The 25,232-nt window shown below is 49.9% G+C and overlaps 2 protein-coding genes and 1 pseudogene across 2 annotated transcripts; 2 read left to right on the top strand and 1 right to left on the bottom strand.

Annotated features, from left to right (window-relative positions):
* Positions 1-811: 811 nt before the first annotated feature.
* Positions 812-1,780, top strand: LOC139999843 (olfactory receptor 10AG1-like). The gene has a single exon (XM_072029469.1). The coding sequence runs from the start codon at positions 812-814 to the stop codon at positions 1,778-1,780; it is 969 nt and encodes a 322-aa protein (XP_071885570.1).
* Positions 1,781-3,918: 2,138 nt separating this feature from the next.
* On the bottom strand, positions 3,919-4,533 carry LOC119715791 (olfactory receptor 14J1-like). Its single transcript, XM_038174083.2, has one exon. It carries the CDS (start codon positions 4,531-4,533, stop codon positions 3,919-3,921), a length of 615 nt encoding a protein of 204 aa, XP_038030011.2.
* A 12,785-nt stretch (positions 4,534-17,318) lies between these two features.
* LOC139999927 (olfactory receptor 14C36-like) lies at positions 17,319-18,278 on the top strand (annotated as a pseudogene).
* Positions 18,279-25,232: the final 6,954 nt, after the last annotated feature.

The raw sequence follows: 25,232 nt of genomic DNA, 5'->3' as shown, positions 1-25,232 counted from the left end.
CCTTGCCTTGCCTTGCCTTCCCTCCACTTCCCTCCACTTCCCTTATTTAAATCCTCTCTTACAAAGAAAACTAAATTTCTCTTATTCATATGACAATTAGCTGTCATTCAGGCTTAACGATTTTGTTCTGACCCTTCCTGACAAGCAAGAAACTCAGGTATTAGGGCTGTCTAGGATGGAGATAATTTTCTTCTTAGCAGTCCCTGTGGTGCTGTGTTTTAGGTTGGAGTTTAAAACACTGTTGATGACATACCAATGTCTTGGCTATTGCTGAGTAGTGATTGTATAGCATCAAAGCCTTCTCTTTTTCCTACTCTGCCCCTACAGTGTACTGGCCATGGCCGGACAAGAGTCAAGGGGCACACAACCAGAACAGATGACCCAGACTGGCCAAAGAGATATTCTGTGCCATGTAATGCCATGTTCAGCAATAAAAAGCTGAGGGACTAGGTGGTGGGGAAGGTAGGCATTGCTTGAAGGCTGGCTTGTTTTGGTTTCTTGGTTTGTTTTCTTTTTCCTTCCTCTAACCCTAGCTTATTAAACTGTCTTTGTCTTGACCCATGAGTTTTCTTGCTTTTGGCCCTTTGTTTTTCTCCACCATCCCACCGAGGGGGAGTAAGTGAGTAACTGGGTGGGGGCTTAGCTACCAGCTGGGGTCTGCCCACCAGACCATGTTAGATTTCCATACACACATGCAGATTTTGCTCAAACTGTCCTAATACTGCAGTCATGTGTATGCTGATGTTTGTTGCTTGTTGCTCTACTTGAGATCTACAGGGAGGTGGATGGGCCATAAGCATCCTCTAACAGCATGTTGTTGGCATTGATCCATGTGGAGAAAATGCCCCAGAGAAAAGGCTTGGATAATCACACCACTGAACCTGGATTTCTTCTTTTGGGATTTTCTGACCACCCTTGCCTACCCAGCGTGTGCTTCACAGTCTTCCTGATCATCTACCTCATGGTTCTCACTGGGAACAGCCTGATTATGCTCATCACAGTGATGGACTCAAGCCTCCACAACCCCATGTATTTCTTCCTGAGAAACCTGTCCTTCCTGGAGATCTGCTACACATCGACTACTCTACCAAAAATGTTGGTAGCTTTCCTGACGGGAGATGGCAGGATCTCCTTTCTTGGCTGTGCTGCCCAGCTGTATTTCTTGATCGTGCTGGGAAGCACTGAAGGCCTTCTCTTGGCTGCCATGGCCTATGACCGCTACGTAGCCATATGTGACCCCCTGCGCTACAGCCTCATCATGAATGGGGGGTTCTGCATGAGACTGGTAGTGGGGGCGTGGATGGCCGTCGTGCCACTACAAGTAGGACAGACCTATCAGGTGTTCACCTTGCCCTTCTGTGCATCCCGTGACCTTCATCACTTCTTCTGCGACGTCCCCCCTCTGTTGGAACTGGCCTGTGCAGACACTTTCTGCAACCAAGTGACCCTGCACACTATCATCTTCATATTTGCTGTCCTTCCCTTTTCCATGATAGTTATTTCTTACTCTAAAATTATCAGGGCAATTCTGAAAATGTCTTCAGTTCTGAGCAGACACAAAGCTTTTTCCACCTGCTCCTCACACCTCGGGATTGTGACTCTCTTTTATGGCTCAGCCATGCTTGTGTACTTTAAACGCCGGTCACAGGACTCTGCAGACACTGACAAATACCTTGCCCTGTTTTACACAGTTGTGACCCCCGTGTTTAACCCAGTCATCTATACTCTGAGGAACAAGGAAGTTAGAATTGCCCTGAGAAGACTCCTGTGGAGAAAGTGATATGGCAGAGTATGTGAAAGAAGCCCAAATTGTACCGAAAGTCCCAATGAGGCATTTGCCTGTGTGAGTGTAGGCATCAAGAATCAGCTCAGACAAAACTGATATGTCAGTCTCAGGTGGCTGATGAGAGAAAGGGTGGGGCTGAGCAGTAGGGATGAAGACTGTGCATAGAGTGCCTGGCAGAAAAGGTCTTGACTTCCCTACAGGCTCAGAGTCCCTTAGGAGACATTCAGGACCAATATCAGTTGTAGATTGTTGATATCACTTTCTCTGTAGGCAGACAACTAAAGAAACAGCAGAAAGAAGAAATCTTTTCCTATACTTATTATTATTCTTATTCTTGAAGTCTATCCCTTTAAGGAGACTCCTGGCGTCTCCGTAATGAACCCCGTAAGAATTAAAGACTTCAGGAGAATTATGCCCAGAGCCTTGGCTTGTGAGGGAGTTTTGCATGTTGATTTGCCCTCTGCTGCCAAGTTCCTGAACTGCAGATCCTGAAGCAAGTCTCTAAAGAAGTAAGGGACAGAAGCAAGCCCCCAAATGTTTGAGGGTGGGCCAACACGAGAGTGTTATAAATGAAGTCTCATCTCAATCTGAATTTAGTAATACTTATAAAAGAATATTTATAAAAGATATAAAAGGCAAGTAAACAGCGCTGGGTGTGCGGGGAGTCTACGCTCCACCAACACGAATATCAAACATTCTAAATGTACAGAACATTGCTTTACATAGATGTCCTGGTTTCAGTTAGGACAGTTAATTTTCCTTCTAGTAGCTGGTAGAATGCTATATTTTGGCTTAGGATGAGAAGAGTTCTGATAACACCCCGATGTTTTAATTGTTGCAGAGCAATGCTTATACTAAGCCAAGGACATCTCAGCCTTTTGCTCTGTCCTGCCAACGGGCAGGCTGGGGGTGCAGTAAGAGCTGGGAGGGGACAGACCCAGGACAGGTGACCCAAACTAGCCAAAGGGGTATTCCATACCATCTGACGTCATGCTAAACAATATATAGGGGTGGCTAGCCGGGGGAGGGGGCCGGACAGCTCGGGGTTAGGCTGGGCATCGGTCAGTGGGTGGTGAGCAATTGCATTGTGCATCACTTGTTTGTACACATTATTAGTAGTAGTATTATTACCATTATTATTATTATTATTAGGAGGAGGAGGAGGAATATTACATCTAGCCTAGCTGAAACCAGGACAAATAATTATTAAGGAAAGATTATTATTAATTAAACATTTTAACTAAAGGGAAAAAAGGGAAAGGGGAAAAGGGCGTGGGGAAAAAAAAAAAAAAAAAAAAAAGTAAATGCTGAGTGGAAGTGCAGAGGAAAGAAATTACTCTCTGCTTCCCACAAAGGAGTGATGCTTGGCCACGTTCTTGAAGCAGGGCCTCAATGAACATAGCTGTTCGGGAAGACAGGCGTTTTTGCAATGAGAGCCCACCCCTCCCCTCAGCTTCCTTTTTCCACCTTTTATTGATGAGTGTGACATCATATGGCATGGAATATCCCTTTGATTGGTTTAGGTCAGCTGCCCTGGTGATGTTCCTTTCTCACTTTTTGCTCACCCCCAGCCTGCTGGCTCTGGGAGGAGGGTTAGAGAGAGTCCTGATGCTGTGCCAATCAGACCCAGTACACACTGCTCCAGACTGTTAGTAATGCTCAATAAATTATCTTAATCTCCCTACACTGTGTCCGCTTTGCTCATGATTGCAATTGGTGACTGATCTGCTTGTCCCTTAAAACAACCCTGGAGTCCTTTTCAACTCTCTTTTCTCCATCTATTCCTTTCAGGAGTGGGGGTGAAAGGAGTGGTGGAGGTGAGCTTCCCATCAGTGTGAAACCACCATAATGTTCAACCCTACTGCTGGCAACAGCTTTGAAAGAAGAAGCATGATTTCAGGTAGTGCATTGGGGAAGATCCTGTTTTATTAAGCAGATGCCAAGGAAGAGTGCTTACAAACAGGTAGTCAAATAATGTCCAGAGTAAACAGAGCAGTTTCATAGCTCAGGAGATGTGGGATGAACAAATACTTTTTTTCTAAGAAAGTAGTAATTGGAAATGACACAGAAGGTAATTGTAAAGTAATGAGAAAGAAAGTACCACTCAGGCCTGCAATGGAAAACAAACAATGTCATTTGTGAAGAAAAGTGAAAAAGGTATCCATCTTAAGAAAAATCCATGTAATCACTTTCCTGATAGCACGCTTGAGCTCCTCGTTTCTCATGCTGTAGATGAGAGGATTGAATACTGGGGGCAAGACTGAATAGAGAACTGCCACCACCAGATCCAGTGATGGGGAGGAGATGGACGGGGGCTTCAGGTAGGCAAAAAAGCCAGTGCTGAGAAACAGGGAGACCACAAAGAGGTGGGGGAGGCAAGTGGAAAAGGCTTTGTGCCGTCCCTGCTCAGAAGGCATCCTCAACACAGCCCTGAAGATCTGCACATAGGACAGTATGATGAAAACAAAACAGACAAATGCTAAACAGAAACCAGCCAGTAGAAGCCAAACTTCCCTGAGGTAGGAGTCTGTGCAGGAGAGCTTGAGGACCTGGGGGATTTCACAGAAGAACTGGTCCAGGGTATTTCCTCCACAGAGGGGCAGGGAAAATGAATTGGCAGTGTGTAACAAAGCATAGAGAACCCCACTGCCCCAGGCAGCTGCTGCCATCTGGGCACAAGCTCTGCTGCCCAGGAGGCTCCCGTAGTGCAGGGGCTTGCAGATGGCAACGTAGCGGTCATAGGACATGATGGTGAGAATAGAATACTCTGCTAAAAACAAACAAAAGAAGAAAAAGACCTGTGCAACACATCCTGCTGTCGTGGTTTAACCCGGCCGGCAGCTAAACACCACGCAGCCGTTCGCTCACCCTCCCCCCTCCCTCTCTGGGACGGGGGAGAGAAATGGAGAGTGAAGCCCGTGAGTTGAGATAAAGACAGTTTAATAAGACAAGAAAATAGTAATAACAAAATAATAATAACAATAATAATAATAATGATACAATGGTGATAATACGAAAGTAATAGTATGTACAAACAAGTGATGCACAATGCAATTGCTCACCACTCGCTGACCGATGCCCAGCCTAACCCCGAGCAGTCCGGCCCCCTCCCCCCGGCTAGCCACCCCTATATATTGTTTAGCATGACGTCAGATGGTATGGAATACCCCTCTGGCTAGTTTGGGTCACCTGTCCTGGGTCTGTCCCCTCCCAGCTCTTACTGCACCCCCAGCCTGCCCGTTGGCAGGACAGAGCAAAAGGCTGAGATGTCCTTGGCTTAGTATAAGCACTGCTCTGCAACAATTAAAGCATTGGGGTGTTATCAGCACTCTTCTCATCCTAAGCCAAAACACAGCATTCCACCAGCTACTAGGAAGAAAATTAATTCTGTTCTAACTGAAACCAGGACATCTATCCACCCTTTATTCCATACCATTTATGTCATGCTCAGGTTACACTCTTTTCCATACATTCTAATTAGTCACCTATAGTAATCATGGTAGTGATAACATACAGTATAATATACTAATTAACATGGTACAATTCAGTTCATGGGCTATTCTCACCCAGTATTAAATCTCCTTGAGGTACACACCGGACCTCTCCGTTCTTTTGCATCACCCACCAAGTGTATCCAGGTCCCTGAGCGAAAACAATTCCACGAATAGGTTTGCCTTTTCCTGAGGCAGGAGTAGCCCAGACTGTTTTACCCAGCATATTTTTTACATGCACTACAGGAACTTTATCCCCATCTACAGTACGTAACAGGTTTGATTGGGCAGGTCCAGCTCGGTTGGTAGATCCCCTAGTATTGACTAACCAGGTGGCCTTTGCCAAATGCGTATCCCAGTTTTTGAACGTCCCAGCGCCCATTGCTTTCAATGTAGTCTTTAACAGGCCATTGTATCGTTCAACTTTCCCGGAGGCTGGTGCATGATAGGGGATGTGATACACCCATTCAATACCATGTTCTTTGGCCCAAGTGTCTATAAGGTTGTTTCGGAAGTGAGTCCCATTGTCTGACTCTATTCTTTCTGGGGTGCCATGTCGCCATAGGACTTGCTTTTCAAGGCCCAGGATGGTATTCCGGGCGGTGGCATGAGGCACCGGGTATGTTTCCAGCCATCCGGTGGTTGCTTCCACCATTGTAAGTACGTGGCGCTTGCCATTACGAGTTTGAGGGAGTGTGATGTAATCAATCTGCCAGGCCTCTCCATATTTATATTTCAGCCACCGTCCTCCATACCAAAGAGGCTTTGACCGTTTGGCTTGCTTGATTGCAGCACATGTTTCACAGTCATGAATAACCTGTGCTATAGCGTCCATGGTCAAGTCCACCCCTCGATCACGAGCCCATCTGTATGTTGCATCTCTACCTTGATGGCCTGAGGTGTCATGGGCCCATCGGGCTATAAATAATTCACCTTTATGCTGCCAATCCAGGTCCACCTGAGCTACTTCAATCTTAGCAGCCTGATCTACCTGCTGGTTGTTTTGATGTTCTTCAGTAGCGCGATTCTTGGGCACATGAGCATCTACGTGGCGTACTTTCACAGCCAGGTTCTCTACCCGAGCAGCAATATCTTGCCACAATGCAGCAGCCCAGATGGGTTTGCCCCTACGCTGCCAGTTGTTTTGCTTCCATTGCTGTAACCATCCCCACAGGGCATTTGCTACCATCCATGAATCGGTGTAGAGATAGAGAACTGGCCATTTTTCTCGTTCAGCAATGTCTAAAGCCAGCTGAATGGCTTTCACTTCTGCAAACTGACTTGATTCACCTTCTCCCTCAGCAGCTTCTGCAACTCGTCGCGTAGGACTCCATACAGCAGCCTTCCATCTTTGATGCTTCCCCACAATACGACAGGACCCATCAGTGAACAGGGCATATTTCTTTTCATTCTCTGGTAACTGGTTGTACAGCGGGGCTTCTTCAGCACGACCCACCTCCTCCTCTGATGATATCCCAAAGTATTTGCCTTCTGGCCAGTCCATGATCACTTCCAATATTCCTGGGCGACTGGGGTTTCCTATTCGAGCCCGCTGAGTAATCAGTGCAACCCACTTGCTCCATGTAGCATCAGTTGCATGATGCGTAGAGGGGACCCTTCCCTTGAACATCCAGCCTAGTACCGGCAATCGGGGTGCTAGGAGGAGCTGCGCTTCAGTACCGACCACCTCCGAAGCAGATCGAACTCCTTCATATGCTGCCAATATCTCCTTTTCAGTTGGAGTATAGCGGGCCTCAGATCCTCTGTATCCCCGACTCCAAAACCCCAGAGGCCGACCTCGAGTTTCCCCAGGTTCTTTCTGCCAGAGGCTCCAGGTGGGGCCGTTCTCCCCGGCTGCAGTGTAGAGCACATTCTTTACATCTGGTCCTGTTCGAACTGGCCCAAGGGCTACTGCATGGACTATTTCCTGCTTGATTTGTTCAAAGGCTTGTCGTTGTTCAGGGCCCCATTCAAACTCATTCTTCTTACGGGTTACTTGGTAGAGCGGGTTTACAATCAGACTGTAATTTGGGATGTGCATTCTCCAAAACCCCACAACACCTAGGAAAGTCTGTGTTTCTTTTTTGTTAGTTGGTGGAGACATAGCTGTTATTTTGTTGATCACATCCATTGGGATTTGACGACGTCCATCTTGCCATTTTATTCCTAAAAACTGGATCTCTCGTGCAGGTCCTTTGACTTTATTCTGTTTTATGGCGAAACCGGCTTTCAGAAGGATTTGGACTATTTTCTTCCCTTTTTCGAAAACTTCCTCTGCTGTGTCACCCCACACAATAATGTCATCGATGTACTGCAGGTGTTCAGGAGCTTCCCCCTGCTCTAGCGCAGACTGGATCAGCCCATGGCAAATGGTAGGGCTGTGTTTCCACCCCTGGGGCAGCCTATTCCAAGTATATTGGACTCCCCTCCAAGTGAAGGCAAATTGTGGCCTGCACTCTGCTGCTAGAGGGATGGAGAAAAATGCATTAGCGATATCAATTGTGGCGTACCACTTGGCTGCCCTCGATTCAAGTTCATACTGAAGTTCCAGCATGTCCGGCACTGCAGCACTCAGTGGTGGCGTGACTTCGTTCAGGCCACGATAGTCCACTGTTAGTCTCCACTCGCCATTAGACTTTCGCACTGGCCATATGGGGCTATTGAAAGGTGAATGGGTCTTGCTGATCACTCCTTGGCTCTCCAATTGACGAATTAGCTTATGGATGGGGATCAGGGAGTCTCGGTTAGTGCGATATTGCCGCCGGTGCACAGTTGTGGTAGCGATTGGCACTTGCTGTTCTTCGACCCTCAGCAACCCCACAACAGAGGGGTCCTCTGAGAGACCAGGCAAGGTAGATAATTGTTTAATGCCCTCTGTCTCTAAGGCAGCTATACCAAAAGCCCACCGGAACCCTTTTGGGTCCTTGCAATATCCTCTTCTAAGATAGTCTATGCCAAGGATACATGGAGCATCCGGGCCAGTCACAATACGGTGCTTTTCCCACTCATTCCCAGTCAGACTCACTTCAGCCTCCAATACAGTCAACTGCTGAGATCCTCCTGTCACTCCACAAATATAGATGGGCTCTGGTCCTTTATAGCTCGATGGCATTATAGTACATTGTGCACCGGTGTCTACTAAAGCCTTATACTTCTGTGCGCGTGATGTGCCAGGCCATCGAATCCACACAGTCCAATAAACTCGATTGTCCCTTTCCTCCCCCTGGCTGGAGGCAGGGCCCCCCTAATCCTGGTCAGAATCTTCTTCGTTTCTGTGTTTGAAGGATTGTCTGCTGGAAGTTGGAGCAGCAAACTTTTCGGAGAATCCTTTTTTCCTGATTGTTTTCTTTTGCAACTCACGTACCCGTGCCTCTAGGGTCGCGGTAGATTTTCCATCCCATTTTCTCATGTCCTCTCCATGGTCTCGTAAGTAAAACCACAGGGTGGCACGGGGTGAGTACCCACCATATCGTCTTCCTTGTGTGGGTGAACGCCTACCCCTGACAGCTGAGACACTGCTTTGTACAGGTGCGGAGGAGAATAATCTCTCTTCAAGTTGGTGAACCTTTTCAGAAAGTTTCTCCCAAGTGTTCTCTTTTGGTCGGTGGGCACTGGTTGGTTCAGGTGGGGAGGACAATAGATTCTCTTCAAGTTGGTGAACCTTTTCAGAAAGTTTCTCCACAGCTGAGACGCAGGCCTGTAAGGAAGAGGAGAGACTTTCTTCGTACTGCCGGAGTTGTTTAGCCGCTTCATCCACTGTGGGTTCCTCATCCTCTTTCCAGGCCATTATTGCCAATGAACTGGCATATGATGATGGTGCACTCCGTACAAACTTCCGCCACATGGGTCGTGTACACTTGACTTCATCTGGATCTTTGGATGTTTGTCTGAGGTCTGGATCCTCATAAATCACTTCCCGTACGGCTAATTCCCTCAGGTACTGGATTCCCTTCTCCATAGTGGTCCACTTGCCTGGTAGACATAAAATATCTTCCTTGAAGGGATACCTTTCCCTCACAGCTGAGAGGAGACGCCTCCAGAGGCTGGTGGATTGTGCTCCATCTGCAATTGCTTTGTCAATGCCGGCGTCTCGAGCAAGGGATCCCAACCGTCTGGCTTCCCTGCCGTCTAATTCCACACAATTGGCTCCAGAGTCCCAGCACCGGAGCAGCCAGGTGACAAGCTGCTCACCTATACAGCGACCAAAATCTTTTCGCACATCTCGTAGCTCGCGCTCGTTTAGGCTTCGGGTAGTTACTGTTGATTTTTCGGCATCCTCATCTTCCTCCTCCTGAATCCTTGATGGCCCAGCGTCGTCATCATCTTCGTCATCTCTATACTTAGTTTTGGCAGAAGCCTTACCTGGATTGGCAGAAGACTCTCTGCGTTCTAAACGACTTGAATTTCTATACCATATTTTCACCTTCTCTACAGGGGCAGCTTGCACTGCTACTGCTCGTTTCTCTGACTTTGTTACAGGGTCTGCCACAGGGGTTGGAATGCCCTCTGCAGGGTCAACCTGCACTGCTACAGCTCGTTTCTCTGACCCCGTTACAGGGGTTGGAATACCCTCTGCAGGGTCAACCTGCACTGCTACAGCTCGTTTCCCTGACCCCGTTACAGGGGTTGGAATACCCTCTGCAGGGTCAACCTGCACTGCTACAGCTCGTTTCTCTGACCCCGTTACAGGGGTTGGAATACCCTCTGCGGGGTCAACTTGCACTGCTACAGCTCGTTTCTCTGACCCCATTACAGGGATTGGAATACCCTCTGCAGGGTCAACCTGCACTGCTACAGCTCGTTTCCCTGACACGGCCACAGGAGCTGGAGCAGTTGCAGGAACCGGAGCTGTAGCGGCTACAGGAGCTGGAGCTGGAGCGGCTTCAGGAGCTGGAGCTGGAGCAGCTTCAGGAGCTGGGACTGGAGCAGTTGCAGGAACTGGGACTGGAGTAGCGGCAGGAGCTGGAGCTGGAGCGGTTGCAGGAGCTGGAGCTGGAGCGGCTGCAGGAGCTGGGATTGGAGTAGCGGCAGGAGCTGGAGCTGGAGCGGCTTCAGGAGCTGTAATTGGGGCGGCTGCAGGAACTGGAGCTGGAGTGACTGCAGGAGCTGGAACTGGAGTGGCTGCAGGAACCGGAGCTGGAGCGGCTGCAGGAACCGGATCTGGAGTGGCTGCAGGAGCTGGGACTAGAGCGGCTGCAGGAACCGGATCTGGAGCGGCTTCCGAGTCCACCGTAGGGGTCACAGTGGCCGTTGGATCTGTCACAGGGCTTGGAGTGGCCGCAGGGTCTGTCACTAAGTTGATAGCAGTATCAATGGCAGCTCGATAGGCATGAGCCAGGCCCCAGCTCGTTACAATGATTTGTGTTACTTTGGAACTGCCAGCATCATGACACCTTTTTTTCAAGCATTCTGCCAGTTTTTGAGGATTTTGCCATTGCTCAGGGGTGAATTTCCAACACACTGGGGGTGCCAACTGCTCTAGATGCCTGCCCATATCCACCCATACTCCCTGCCACCCACAACTATCCTGCCTCCGGGCAGATCTCCAGATGAGCTCCCCAAGTAGTTGTTTAACTTTAAGCAGAATCTGAAGTGCATTCATGAGGCAGAACAACAAGACTATGGTATTCCGAGTATCCCAATAATATTCAATATCTTGGAGAGCTATTTTGACAAGCTCAGGGGATAAGAGGGTGGTGAAGGAGGAAGGCAGATATTTTGAGGGAGAAGGCAGAGTGATCCAGGAGGATACAGGGGTGGTGAAGGAGAAAGGGAGAGTAATCAAGTAAGAAAAATTATCTTCCCCTTTTCCCTCCACAGACTGACTCTCTAATGGAGAAAAACAATAGGTATAATTGCTAATAGTTCCCAAGATACTGTTTCCAAAGTACAGAGTCCACGATGTTACTGAGTATGAATACCAAGTTAGAGTCATGACCAGATATCTTATCGTCTCATAAGCCATTGCTATAATACTCAGTACCATAATGATCTGAAACCAGGGCCCAGAGAGGATAAACAACACTACAGAGAGAAAATACGGAAAATAATGTACTATAATACTCAATTTGGAAAACAGGCGCAGCAGAGTTGAGATTAAAGCAATCAGCATCATGACAAGTGACTATTAAGCAGGTCTAATCCTTACACCAAGTTTAGTTTAACACACTCTGATCAGATCTGCCGTTATCTCAACCTTTCGGGCCCCACGTTGGGCGCCAAAAAGGCTGTCGTGGTTTAACCCGGCCGACAGCTAAACACCACGCAGCCGTTCGCTCACCCTCCTCCCTCCCTCTCTGGGACGGGGGAGAGAAATGGAGAGTGAAGCCCGTGAGTTGAGATAAAGACAGTTTAATAAGACAAGAAAATAGTAATAACAAAATAATAATAACAATAATAATAATAATGATACAATGGTGATAATACGAAAGTAATAGTACGTACAAACAAGTGATGCACAATGCAATTGCTCACCACTCGCTGACCGATGCCCAGCCTAACCCCGAGCAGTCCGGCCCCCTCCCCCCGGCTAGCCACCCCTATATATTGTTTAGCATGACGTCAGATGGTATGGAATACCCCTTTGGCTAGTTTGGGTCACCTGTCCTGGGTCTGTCCCCTCCCAGCTCTTACTGCACCCCCAGCCTGCCCGTTGGCAGGACAGAGCAAAAGGCTGAGATGTCCTTGGCTTAGTATAAGCACTGCTCTGCAACAATTAAAGCATTGGGGTGTTATCAGCACTCTTCTCATCCTAAGCCAAAACACAGCATTCCACCAGCTACTAGGAAGAAAATTAATTCTGTTCTAACTGAAACCAGGACACCTGCATAGGAGATGGCCCTGGTGTCCCAGAGGGAATTGGCCATGGCTTTGGGGACAGTGGTGGAGATGCAGCCCAGGTCGAGGAGGGCAAGGTTGAGGAGGAAGAAGTACATGGGCGTGTGGAGGCGGTCGTCGCAGGCTATGGCAGTGAGGATGAGGCCGTTGCCCAGGAGGGCAGCCAGGTAGATGCCCAGGAAGAGCGTGAAGTGCAGGAGCTGCAGCTCGCGTGTGTCTGCAAATGGCAGGAGGAGGAACTCAGTGATGGAGCTGCTGTTGGACATTTGATTCCTCTGGCCATGGAGACCTGTCTGAGGAGGAAAATACAGCAAAATGCTAGGCTAGACTGTGTGAGAAAAATGTACCCCACTTCTTAAAACTCAAAATTGATGCTCCCCTTTCAGGAAGACCTCTGCAGGTGCCTTGCTAGGGTGTTGCTTGGTGGTGCCAGAGAGTGCTACTGGGTGCAGCCAACTATGGAAACCCTTTGTATTTCAGTTGCACTCCAGGTGAAATCTTGTGGGTCCTGTGAGGCAACAACTCTGTCCTTTAGATCAGAGCTGGGGAAGCAATCTGGGTATGGAGAGCTGACTGAGGAGGGAAAAAACAGGAAAATATTAAGACAGAACTCTGTGATGCATCCCACTCCATTTCTTGCAGAAACCTCACAGACTGCCTCTCCCCTTTCAGGAAGGCCTTTGCAGGTCCCTTTGATGAGCTGTGATTGGTACTGGTTGACGGTGCCACCAGGATCAGAGGGGCTCTGGAGGAGGGAGTCCTGCCCTACAGAGTTAGGTAGATGACAACACGGGCTTTTCTCAGAATACAGTTGAGCTATCAAAGATTTTTTCAGCATGACTGCACCTCAGGGCAGAGTGGAGGCAGCTGGTATATCCATCAGTCCTTGTCTCAACTGCTCTGTACAGGCACCTCTGGAGGATGGTCACACTCAGTTGTTCCCCTGAAAAGAACCTGGATGCTGCTTACAGCAGAGGAATCCAGGTTCAAAGGGCAGATCTCCAAACCCCTCACTCATCTCGTACCTCAGGAGGATCTCAGCTCTCTGCTCTTCACCACGGACATGGAGGGACCACAGGAGCTGCCCACATTCGGCCATCCAGCAGCATTTGCATGGCCTTAGGACTGACGTGTCTTCTCCACAGGGCTGCTAGATAACACAGAGCTGCTAGGGCAGAGCTGTGCCCTTGTGCATGGCAGCCTGCAGCCCGGCAGAAGCCCCTTATAAAGAGTTAAATGTCCTTAGTTGTGGTGTCCTGAAGGAAGAGTGAGCTCCTTCCTAGCCCAACACACCTTAGAGGCCCAAAAGTTAGGAGGGAACATGGATGCTTTTTGTTCGTGCATATACCTGAGCAATAGGAACAACATCGTCACTGTTTGAGCCACATATGAATTATGATCCCTAATGCAGCTCAAACAGTGACGATGTTGTTCCTATCACTCACAAACACATGCTTTCTCAGAAGCAGCTTCATTCTCCTCTCTGGCTGGAGCTCTGGTTTGTGCTGGCTGAGCACTGTTTGGAGCAGCAGCCTATGCCCATGAGCTCTCAAGGACTCTCCCTTACCCATCCTTTACCCCTCTCCCTCCCCCCCCCCCCCCTATTCCCGCCTGCTCTGTACAGCAGTGTGTTCCTGGGAAAGGAATTGAACGTTCTGGGAAGGGAACGTTCTGAAACACATACTTCTTTTGTTCAGATGTAGTGCACCTATAATAAAGAAAGGCCGTTCAACATCTTCCAGCAGGATAACCTCAAAGACACTGCTGGATTACCTTTAACCAGAGTGACCTGAACAGAGTCAGCTCACTTCCCAGCACTACGCACTGCAGTGCCCTGAGACATTTTGGCTAGAACAGCTTGGGCACTTTGCTCCCAGTGACACATCTCCAGAGCAGGACTCACTATTCTGGTGTTTGAGCTCTGGCTTTAATCCCACTGTGCAGAGTCTGAGGAGAATAGTAAGGGCAGGATGAATGGGAGGGGAAACACAAAGAAATGCCCCAGTGCTTCTGCTGAGGAAGGCAAGAATGAGAGTGAGAGATGAGCACTGGGAGTGTCCTCTTGTTCTGAAGGTTGGTCAGCCAAAGGGTAACAGTTAGAGACCCCATGATTTTGGGGGCAGAAGCTTTTCTGGACGGGAGAACAGACCATGCAGTTGCTCAGGGGAAGGTGTCTGCAGTGCAGGGATGGCACGAAATGGAGTACAGAACTGCCGCTGCCAGGTTCAGCCACGTGTGGTCATGGAGCTTTATATGGGCTGAGGGGCAGAAAAGGGACTTGCTGTGATCCTTATAGAGTTCCTAGTGATGCTTAAGGAGTCTCAGGCTCTTCTTGGAAATAAGAATATCTATTTCTATTCTGGCTGAGAAAAAGAATTAAAAAATGAAAGCAGAGGCTGAGAAAATCTGTGATTGAAGCTGCTAACCCCTGTCCTGACTCTCCTCTTGCGAAGTCCCCTTGGATACATCCTGGATGTGCTGTGGAGCTGTGAGCAGGCTGCCCCAGGCAGCAACCTCCCGCCAGCAGCAGGACCCTGCCCTGCCAGGGGGGCTCCTTCCACCCGCAGCTTCTCCCTGCAGCGCCCTGGGCAGTTCCCTGGGCAGGCTGAGTGCTGAGCCTGGCAGGCGGCAGAGGCCCTGCCCCGGCACACAGCCCCTGGGGCACAGCAGGGACCCTGCTCTGCACCACAGCCCTGGACACCCCTGCCTGCACCCCCAGCTTCACAGTCTGCAGTCAGCCCAAGACAAGGGAACCCTCCGGGCCTGGACACTTACCCTGCAGCAGGGAACCTCTGCACTGGAGTTTGTGCTTTTCCACACTAAAGAAATACCAAATGCATCTGGCCTGATCTTCTAAAGGAAGTTCTCAGTCCTGAGAACTTCCCTGATATTCCTGTGCAATACACTGCAGAAAGAGATTTACCGTGTTATATGCTAGGAAGGTTTCTCCTCCACTGAGCTCTCAGCATTCACATATTCCTCTCAGTTTGTAACCTCTCTCTCCCTTCTCTCCCCTCTCTGTGCCAGCTACAGGCAGTGCCCCCAGCCCTGCTGCGCTGTCCACAGGAGCTGCTCCTGGGCAGAGCTGTCTCTCTGCAGCGCTGCCCGCTTGCCAGGAGCTCCCCTTGGGCCCAGGAGCCTGGCCCAGATCAGCAGCAGAGGCCCAGCCCAAGGCCTCCCTTGCTCTGCCCCCCACCAGGATCCCTGCACATGGCTCTGGGGCTGCAGGGGAACCTGCTGGGAAACAGCCTGAAGGGATCACTGGGGCTCCAGCCCTCACCTGGCACACATACTTCTTGACAGCAGGATCATTTCTCCTAAGGGAACACTAATTAAGCGTAACAATCACATCTTCTTGTCCCACTATCAGTTTGGACATCAAGTCATGGTCAGGGACTGATCTCCTTCATCCCCACTTAAGGAAATAATTCAGCAGAGTCAGTCAAGGCATCTCATTCTGGTTGTTATTCCTGGGGCTGGAAAGGGATCTCAGCTCCCTCCCATATCTGCCACAGACCCACAGGAGCTGGGATTCCTCAGGCCTCAGTTCAGGTGTCCACAACATAGGCACCTTAATGTGAATTACTGAGCCACAATAGCTCCTTAGTGGAGATGGAGGACAGGCAGGAGCTGTTCAGATGGAAATACCTGCTGAAATTTGAGGTTAATCCTCTGGGAGTCTGATGGGGCATTCCTCAGGCCAACTGAAATGGCAGAAGATGCCACGTGTAGGACAACTGAACCTGTCCCTACTCCTTATGTTCAGAGCAGCATGCAGAGGCTGTCAGCAGAGCAAAAGGAGTCATGTGTCACAGGCAGAGCTAAACCTATTCTGTTCTCTTTTAAATGTTCTCTTTTTTCCTTTCTCTTCTACGTGACCCTTGGCTGTAATGGCTGTTGTGTCTCGGACATCTCCACAGGGCCTCAGCTCTCACCAGCCAGGACTCCCTGCTCTTTGTGCCTTGAGGCAGGACTCTGCAGGGGTACAACAGGTCATCAGTGAGGATAAAATCCGTGGTTACTTTGCAAACTACACCCTTAACAGTCCATGGGACCTAGGGGCCTGCATCCAAGGGTACAGGGAGAGTGTCCTGGCCTGGAGGTACTGGCTCCTTATGATCCCAGGAAGGGATCAGACAACAGCATTCAGGTGCTGTAAGAGATCATTTAACTGCTCTTAAAGCTAAGACTATAAGGAGAGAAGACTATAGATGATCTATTGAATTTGGTGTGACTTTATTCTAGACACAATACTCCACCGTTAGTCTCAGATCTCCATTACATGTTTGCACTGACCCTATGGGATTATTAAAGGTGAGCAAATGTTGCTGATCAGTCCTTGGCTCTCCAGTTGATGAATCAGCATATATATGGGAATCAGGGATTCTTGGGTGGTGCCATATTGCCACTGGTGCACCATTTGGGTAGCTACTGGCACGTCGACCCTCAGCAACCCCACAACTGAAGGATCCTGTGAGGCACCGGGCAAGGTAGAAAACTGTTGAATGTGCATAAATCACCATAAATCACCTCCAGCATGGCCAATTCCATCAGATACGGGCTGCCTCTCTCCCTGGTGGTCCATTTGCCTGGGTGACATACAACATCTTCCTTGAAGGGATACCTTTCCTTTACACCTGACAGGAGTTACCTCAGGAGAAGGAGGATTTGTGCCCCCTTTGCAATTGCTTTGTCAATGCCCCCTTCCCTGGGGAGGGATCCCAGCTGCTTGGCTTCCCTGCCCTCTAATTCCAGGCTACCGGCCCTGTTATCCCAGTATCTGGATTCCTTTGCTCTCAGCAGTGTTTAGACCCTTCTCAGGGGAACACCTGAGTCTGGTATCTTCCAGCTCAAAGTGATGCCAGCGCAGGGCACCTGTGAACAGGACTGAGGGACAGGATGGCTGCCCTCACTCGGCTCTAAGGGACAGAGCCTTTGCCTCTCAGCACCCACAAGATTGCACTTGGAGTGCAGCAGTAATGCCAAGGACTTCCAGAGTCCCCTGTTCCCAGTGGCACCCTCTCATAGCATTCATCAGAGGTCGACCAAGGCAACTGCAGCAGAGGTTTTCCTGAAAGGGCAGCAACAGCTTTGAGGTTTAACAAGACTAGAGTACATTTTGCTCACAGTGTCTAGCCTAACATTTTGCTGTACTTTCCTCATCCAGGTCCTCAGAGCCGGGTCCTCAGGCCCACAGGAATTAAATGTCCAACAGCAGCTCCATCACCGAGTTCCTCTTCCTGCCATTCGCAGACACATGGGAGCTGCAGCTCCTGCACTTCGCGCTCTTCCTGGGCATCTACCTGGCTGCCCTCCTGGGCAACAGCCTCATCCTCACTGCCGTAGCCTGCGACCACCGCCTCCACACCCCCATGTACTTCTTCCTCCTCAACCTTGCCCTCCTCGACCTGGGCTGCATCTCCACCACTGTCCCCAAAGCCATGGCCAATTCCCTTCATGATACCAGGGCCATTTCCTACTCAGGATGTGCTGCACAGTTCTTTTTTTTCCTCTTTTTGATATCAGCGGAATATTGCCTTCTCACCATCATGTCCTATGACCGCTACGTTGCCATCTGCAAACCCCTGCACTAGGGGACCCTCCTGGGCAGCAGAGCTTGTGCCCAGATGGCAACAGCTGCCTGGGGCAGTGGCTTTCTCAATGCTATCCTGCACGCAGCCAGTACATTTTCCCTGCCCCTCTGCCAAGGCAATGCTTTGGACCAGTTCTTCTGTGAAATCCCTCAGATCCTCAAGCTCTCCTGCTCAAATTCCTACCACAGGGAACTTTGGGTTCTTGTCGTTGCTATCTGTTTTGCATCTGGCTGTTTTGTTTTCCTTCTTTTTTCCTATGTACGGATCTTCAGGGCTGTGCTGAGGATGCCCTCTGAGCACGGGCGACACAAGCACTTTTCCACATGCCTCCCTCACCTGTTTGTTGTCTCCCTCTTTGTCATCTCTGGCTTTTTTGCCTACCTGAAGCCCCCCTCTATTTCCTCCCCATCCCTGGATCTCGTGGTGGCAGTTCTGTACTCAGTAGTGCCCCCAGCATTCAATCCCCTCATCTACAGCATGAGAAACAAGGAGCTCAAGGGTGTTATTAGGAAAGGAATTTCTTGGATATTTCTGAATGGTGATAAACTTCCCCGCTTTCTCCACAAATGACTTCCTGGGTATGCTTTGAAGGCCTGCTCCTTGTTTCATTAAGTGTATTGTTATTTTTATCTTTATCCTCAGTTTCCTTTCCATTTATTACTTTCTTATAAAAAAAAAAACAAAAAAAAAAAAAAAAAAAAAAAAGAAAACTTATTCATCCAGCATCTCCTGAGGTATTAAACTGCTCTGTTTACTCTGCACAGTTTTTCCCTCCTTGCATGTCAGTACTGACTTTCTCTTAGCATCTGCTTAATAAAACAGCATCTCTCCAATGCACTGCCTGAAATCTTGCCTCTTCTTTCAAAGCTGGTGTCAGCAATAGGTCTGAGCATTGCAGCGGTTTCACACTGATGGACAGCTGAACTCCACCACACCACTCTTTCACCCCTGCTCCTGAAAGGTACAAACAAAGAAAATAGAGCTGGAAAGGGCTGCAAGGTTGAGTTTAGGGACGAGGAGATGACTCATCAATTGCAGTTATGGTATAAGCAGACTCTGTAGGGAGATTAAGATAATATATTTATTAACAGACTGGAGCAGTGGAGAAAAAAAAAAAAAAGTGAACTAAAAAGATATCCACCCTTCTCTCCTCCTCTGCCTGTTGTCAGCTGTCAAAAACTGCATGTTCTGGGCTTAGGGGGGGAGGAAGTGGGGGGCTGGAGAGGGCTGGTGGCAGCTGTGAGAGCCCTTCCCAAGGGTCCCACTGGGCTTAGGGGACAATGGGGCAGCCAGGACTCTTGGGTCCTGATGCTAGGGCTGCTCTGAGCCCAAAGGCTGCTTTAATCACTGCTCTGCATATCCTCATAAAGATAGAAAATCCAGGGCCAGATTTCCCTGCGAGATATCAGATCATGTCCTGGGTGCTGAGATGCCATCCTTGGATGGCCACAGCTCTGGTGCTGAACCCTTCCCATTTGCCTTCTATTGTGGTTTTACTCTGCTAAGCAGCTCAACTCCACCATAACCTCTCTCTAACTCCTTCTTCTCAAAGGAAAAGGGGGAGAAAATCTGATGAAAGGTGCTCAGGGTTTGTTCTCCTAGTAAGATCAGATTAGCCACCAAGTTTCATGAAATCATAGAGTCATAGAAGGTTGGAAAAGACCTCCAAGATCATTTGGTCCAACTGCAACCCCCCTGTATTGTCACAGTCACCAGTTATTGTCATGGGCAAAAATGAATGAGCGTAGGGAAACTAATATAATTTGTTGCCTATCACCAGCAAACTAGACTAGTGAGGAGCTACAAGCAAACTAAAACCCACCTTGCCCTCCATACATCCTCTTCTACTTAGACCCTCCAAGTAGCTGAGGGGAATAGGGAATGGGGAATGGGGGCTGTACATGATGCTTCATCTCCACCACTCCTTCAGGGTTACTCTCTGCCCCTGCTCCAGCATGGGATCCCTCCCATGGGATGCTGTCCTACCCAAACAGCTTCTGTGTGTGCTTCCCACGGGCAGCAGCTCTTCAATAATTGCTCTTACATGGGTCTGTACCATAGGGTCCATCTGTCAGGAGCAAACTGCTGTCCCACAGGCAGCAGCTCCCCCCAGATCCCCAGATCCCCTGCTTCTGTAGGGGCTCTCCACGGGCTGCAGCCTCCTCCAGGCCACATCCACCTGCTCCACCGGGGGCTCATCCACAGGCTGTGGTGTGGAGATGTACTCTGCCATAGTACCCATGGGCTGCAAGTGTTGTCCGTATGTTCATGCCCCGTCGGCCCCACCAATAAGCACGTACACTCAGAATGCACACAAAGGTCTTTTAATTAAATAAGTAATTATAGAACTCTGCAGAGTCAGGTTTCTTAGTGAACTTTTGTAAAGCAAGCATACATCTAGCTTGAATCACCATTTTTTACACACAACAAACTTGAGAAACTCTCTCTCTGGCTACTTTTAATTGGCTGTTTCAGCTTTCCTGACTTTCCTCTACTGAGTTTGTGCATTACAGAGGACCAGGCACAGGGGGAGGAGGGGTATTGGGAGGCAGGTGGGGAAAACACCATATTCCACATTAGCATACATTACTATTTTGATTGGTGTGATTTTTAGTATGTTAATGACCCTTAATGAGCAAAAGGTCAGTCTGGAATCTTTCTGCAGTTGTTTTTCTCCTTTTTGTTTTTTATCTTCCATCTCTTATCTCCTTTGCTTCTGATATCTCAAGGCTACCTATCTCCCTGTTTTCTTTAGGTTTCACAGAATCTTGGAGTAGCCAAGGTTAGAAGGGACCTCTGAAGATCATCTAGTCCAACCCCCCTGCCAAGCAGGATCACCGAGAACGCATTGCACAGGATGGCATCCAGGTGAGTTTTGAATATCTCCAGAGAGGAAGACTCCACCACCTCTTTGTGAAAGTGTCACTCTCACAGTAAAGAAGTGCTCCCTCATATACAGTTGGAACCTCCTGTGCTTCAGTTTGTGCCCTTTGCCTCTTGTCCTGTCACTGGGTACAACTGAGAAGAGTCTGGTTCCATCTTCCTGACACCCTCCCCTCAGATATTTATACACATAGATGAGGTCTCCCCTCAGTCTTCTCCTCTCCTATACAGGCCCATTAATCTAATGCTCCAGTCCTCTAATCAGCTTAGTAGCCCTCCTCTGGACTCGCTCCAGTAGTTCCATGTCCCTCTTGTCCTGGGGAGCCCAGACCTGGACACAGGACTGCAGGTGCGGCCTCACTGAGACTGAGTAGAGGGGGAGGATCACCTCCCTTGGCCTGCTGGCGACACTCTTCCAAATGCACCCCAGGGTCCTGTTGGCCTTCTTGGCCACAAGGGCACACTGCTGACACGTGCTCAGCCTGCTGTCCCCCAGGACTCCCAGGTGCCTGTCTGCAGAGCTGTTCTCCAGCAGGTCATTCCTAGCCTGTTCTGCTACTTGGGGTTATTCCTCCCCAGGAACTTTCCATATGGAGTTTGCTTGTTCATTTGTTTGATTTTCCTTTCTGGCTTTGTGATAATGTTGCCTACACAGAAATGCCCTTCTCCATTCCCTTGTATCTAAGTATTCCCATCTGTGTGATCCATGGTTTCTCTAAACAATGAAACAGGCTCTCTGTGTATTTAAACCAAACAAATCTTGGTCTGAGACCCATTCTCAGCAGATCAGGAGTGAATGGAAACTGGGGCTGTGGTGGCAGTGCCCAGAGCCCTGCAGCAGCCTGCAGTGGGCACTACCGTGGTGCCAGCCCAGCTGGGGAGGTGGGCAGAGGGTAGGGAGGGGGGAGAGCCAAGGGCCAGCTGGGTCGGTCTGGAAGCTGCCCAGCAGAGAGAAATATCTGTATTGAGCTGGGATGTACGTCCATGCAGGGGGAGGACATGGTGTTATCGTGAGAGCACGGCTGTGGGAACATGTTTGGGGCAGTGGGGCTGGGCCACTGTAGCGACTGGACACTGATAGGGGCGATGAAGGGTCTTTAATATCTTCATCAATGATCTGGACGAGGGCATTGAGTGCACCCTCAGTAAGTTTGCACATGACACCAAGATATGCGCATGTGTTGATCTGCTCGAGGGTAGGAAAGCTCTGCAGGAGGATCTGGATAGGCTGCACCGATGGGCTGAGGTCAACTGCATGAAGTTCAACAAGGCCAAGTGCCGGGTCCTGCACCTGGGGCGCAATAACCCCAAGCAGAGCTACAGGCTGGGAGACGAGTGGTTGGAGAGCTGCCAGGCAGAGAAGGACCTGGGAGTGATGGTGGTCAGTCAGCTGAATATGAGCCAGCAGTGTGCTCAGGTGGCCAAGAAGGCCAACGGCATCCTGGCTTGTATCAGAACCAGTGTGACCAGCAGGGCTAGGGAGGTGATCGTCCCCCTGTACTCGGCTCTGGTGAGGCCGCACCTCGAGTACTGTGTTCAGTTTTGGGCCCCTCACTACAAGAAGGACATTGAGGTGCTTGAGCGGGTCCAGAGAAGGGCAAAGAAGCTGGTGAGGGGCCTGGAGAACAAGTCCTATGAGGAGCGGCTGAGGGAGCTGGGCTTGTTCAGCCTGGAGAAGAGGAGGCTCAGGGGCGACCTTATCGCTCTCTACAGACACCTTAAAGGAGGCTGTAGTGAGGTGGGGGTTGGCCTGTTCTCCCACGTGCCTAGTGACAGGATGAGGGGGAATGGGCTAAAGTTGCGCCAGGGGAGTTTTAGGTTGGATGTTAGGAAGAAGTTCTTTACTGAAAGGGTTGTTAAGCACTGGAACAGGCTGCCCAGGGAGGTGGTGGAGTCACCATCCCTGGAAGTCTTTAAAAGACGTTTAGATGTAGAGCTTAGGGATATGGTTTAGTGGGGACTGTTTGTGTTAGGTCAGAGGTTGGACTCGATGATCTTGAGGTCTCTTCCAACCTAGAAATTCTGTGATTCTGTGACCACTGCCACTGGGCTGGGATGAGGGCAAGGAGGTGGGCAGAGATTCGTCCCCTCACCGCAGCCTGCCAGGACCTGCAAGGCAGTCATGGTACGCCCCTCTGATTATTATCGACTCCTGATAGTCCAGGCGGGCAGTGACGACATTGATGACAGAAGCCTGAAGGCTATCAAAAGAGACTTTAGGGGGCTGGGACAGTTAGTGGACGGAGCAGGAGTGCAGGTAGTATTTTCGTCCATCCCTACTTTGACAGGGAGGGGTACGGAGAGGACAAGAAAAGCCCACCTGTTAAACACGTGGCTCCGGGGCTGGTGCCTACTCAGAAATCTTGGGTTTTTCGACCATGGGGCAGTTTACTCAGCACCTGGTCTGATGGCCGTAGACGGGTCCCTATCCTTTAGGGGAAAAAGGATCCTGGGCCAGGAGCTGGCAGGGCTCATTGAGAGGGCTTTAAACTAGGTAAGAAGGGGGATGGGGCTGAAGCAAGGACTGTTGGGGCTGTGGCAGGGGGAGCAATGGCAAGGCCGGAGGATAAGGTAAAGGCCCAGCTGAAGTGCATCTACACCAATGCACGCAGCATGGGTAACAAACAGGAGGAGCTGGAAGCCATCGTGCAGCGGGCAGGCTACGACTTGGTTGCCATCACGGAAACGTGGTGGGACCAGTCTCATGACTGGAGTGCTGCGATGCCTGGCTATAGGCTCTTCAGAAGGGACAGGCAGCACAGAAGGGGTGGCGGTGTGGCTCTCTATATTAGAGAGTCTTTTGATGTTGTAGAACTCGAGGCTAGGAATGACAAGATCGAATCCCTTTGGGTTAGGATCGGCAGGGACAACAAGGCTAGTGTCCTGGTCGGGGTCTGCTATAGACCACCGAACCAGGATGAGGAGACGGATGAGGAGTTCTATAGGCAGCTGACAGAAGTTGCGAAATCTTCAGCGCTTGTACTCATGGGGGACTTCAACTTCCCTGACATATCCTGGAAGCACAACACAGCCCAGAGAAAGCAGTCTAGGAGGTTTCTGGAGAGCGTGGAAGATAGCTTCCTGACGCAGCTGATTAGTGAACCTACCAGGGGTGGTGCCCTGCTAGACCTTCTCTTCACAAACAGAGAAGGACTGGTGGAGGATGTGATTGTCGGGAACAGTCTTGGGCAGAGTGACCACGAAATGGTGGAGTTCACTATTCTTGGCGGGGCCAGGAAGGGAACCAGTAAAACCACTGTATTGGACTTTCGGAGGGCTGACTTTGGGCTGCTCAGGACACTAGTTGGTGGAGTTCCTTGGGAGGCGGTTCTGAAGGGCAGAGGGGTCCAGAAAGGCTGGGCGCTCTTTAAGAGGCAAATCCTAATGGCACAGGAGCGGTCTATTCCCATGCGCCCAAAGATGAGCCAGCGGGGAAGAAGACCAGCCTGGCTCAACAGAGAATTTTGGCTTGAGCTTAGGAGAAAAAAGAGGGTTTATAATCTTTGGAAAATTGGGCAGGCCACTAAGGAGGACTATAAGGATGTAGCGAGGCTGTGCAGGGACAAGATTAGGAAGGCCAAAGCTCATCTGGAGCTCAAGCTGGCTAGTGCTGTTAAAGATAACAAAAAACGCTTTTATAAATACATCAACACCAAAAGGAGGACTAGGGAGAATCTCCATCCTTTACTGGATGCAGGGGGAAACTTAGTTACAAGAGATGAGGAAAAGGCGGAGGTGCTTAATGCCTTCTTTGCCTCAGTCTTTAGCGGCAAAACCGGTTGCTCTCTGGATACCCAGTACCCAGAACTGGTGGAAGGGGACGGGGAGCAGGATGTGGCCCTCACCATCCACGAAGAACTGGTTGGTGACCTGCTACGGCACTTGCATGTGCACAAATCGATGGGGCCGGACGGGATCCACCCAAGGGTACTGAGAGAACTGGCAGAGGAGCTGGCCAAGCCCCTATCCATCATTTATCAGCAGTCCTGGCTATCGGGGGAGGTCCCAGCTGACTGGCAGCTAGCAAATGTGACGCCCATCTACAAGAAGGGCTGGAGGGCAGACCCGGGGAACTACAGGCCGGTCAGTTTGACCTCAGTACCAGGGAAGCTCATGGAGCAGATCCTCTTGGGAGTCATCATGCGGCACTTGAAGGGCAAGCAGGCGATCAGGCCCAGTCAGCATGGGTTTACGAACGGCAGGTCCTGCTTGACGAACCTGATCTCCTTCTACGACAAAGTGACGCGCTGGGTGGATGAGGGAAAGGCTGTGGATGTGGTCTACCTTGACTTCAGCAAGGCTTTTGACACCGTCTCCCACAGCATTCTCCTCAAGAAACTGGCTGCTCTTGGCTTGGACTGGCGCACACTTCATTGGGTTAGAAACTGGCTGGATAGCCGGGCCCAAAGAGTCGTGGTAAATGGAGTCAAGTCCAGTTGGAGGCCAGTCACTAAGTGGCGTCCCCCAGGGCTCGGTGCTGGGGCCGGTCCTCTTTAATATCTTCATCAATGATCTGGACGAGGGCATTGAGTGCACCCTCAGTAAGTTTGCAGATGACACCAAGCTATGCGCATTGGAGAGCTGCCAGGCAGAGAAGGACCTGGGAGTGATGGTGGACAGTCAGCTGAATATGGGCCAGCA

The sequence above is a fragment of the Anas platyrhynchos genome, chromosome 30 (genome assembly GCF_047663525.1).
Source record: "Anas platyrhynchos isolate ZD024472 breed Pekin duck chromosome 30, IASCAAS_PekinDuck_T2T, whole genome shotgun sequence".
Taxonomy (NCBI): Eukaryota; Metazoa; Chordata; class Aves; order Anseriformes; family Anatidae; genus Anas; species Anas platyrhynchos.
The sequence above is the reverse complement of the archived record's forward strand: the minus strand, read 5'-3'. Positions and strand labels throughout refer to the sequence as shown.

Coding starts and splice junctions, on each gene's coding strand:
- LOC119715791 (XM_038174083.2), bottom strand. CDS start 4,533: ATGTCCTATGACCGCTACGTTGCCATCTGCAAGCCCCTGCACTACGGG.
- LOC139999843 (XM_072029469.1), top strand. CDS start 812: ATGTTGTTGGCATTGATCCATGTGGAGAAAATGCCCCAGAGAAAAGGC.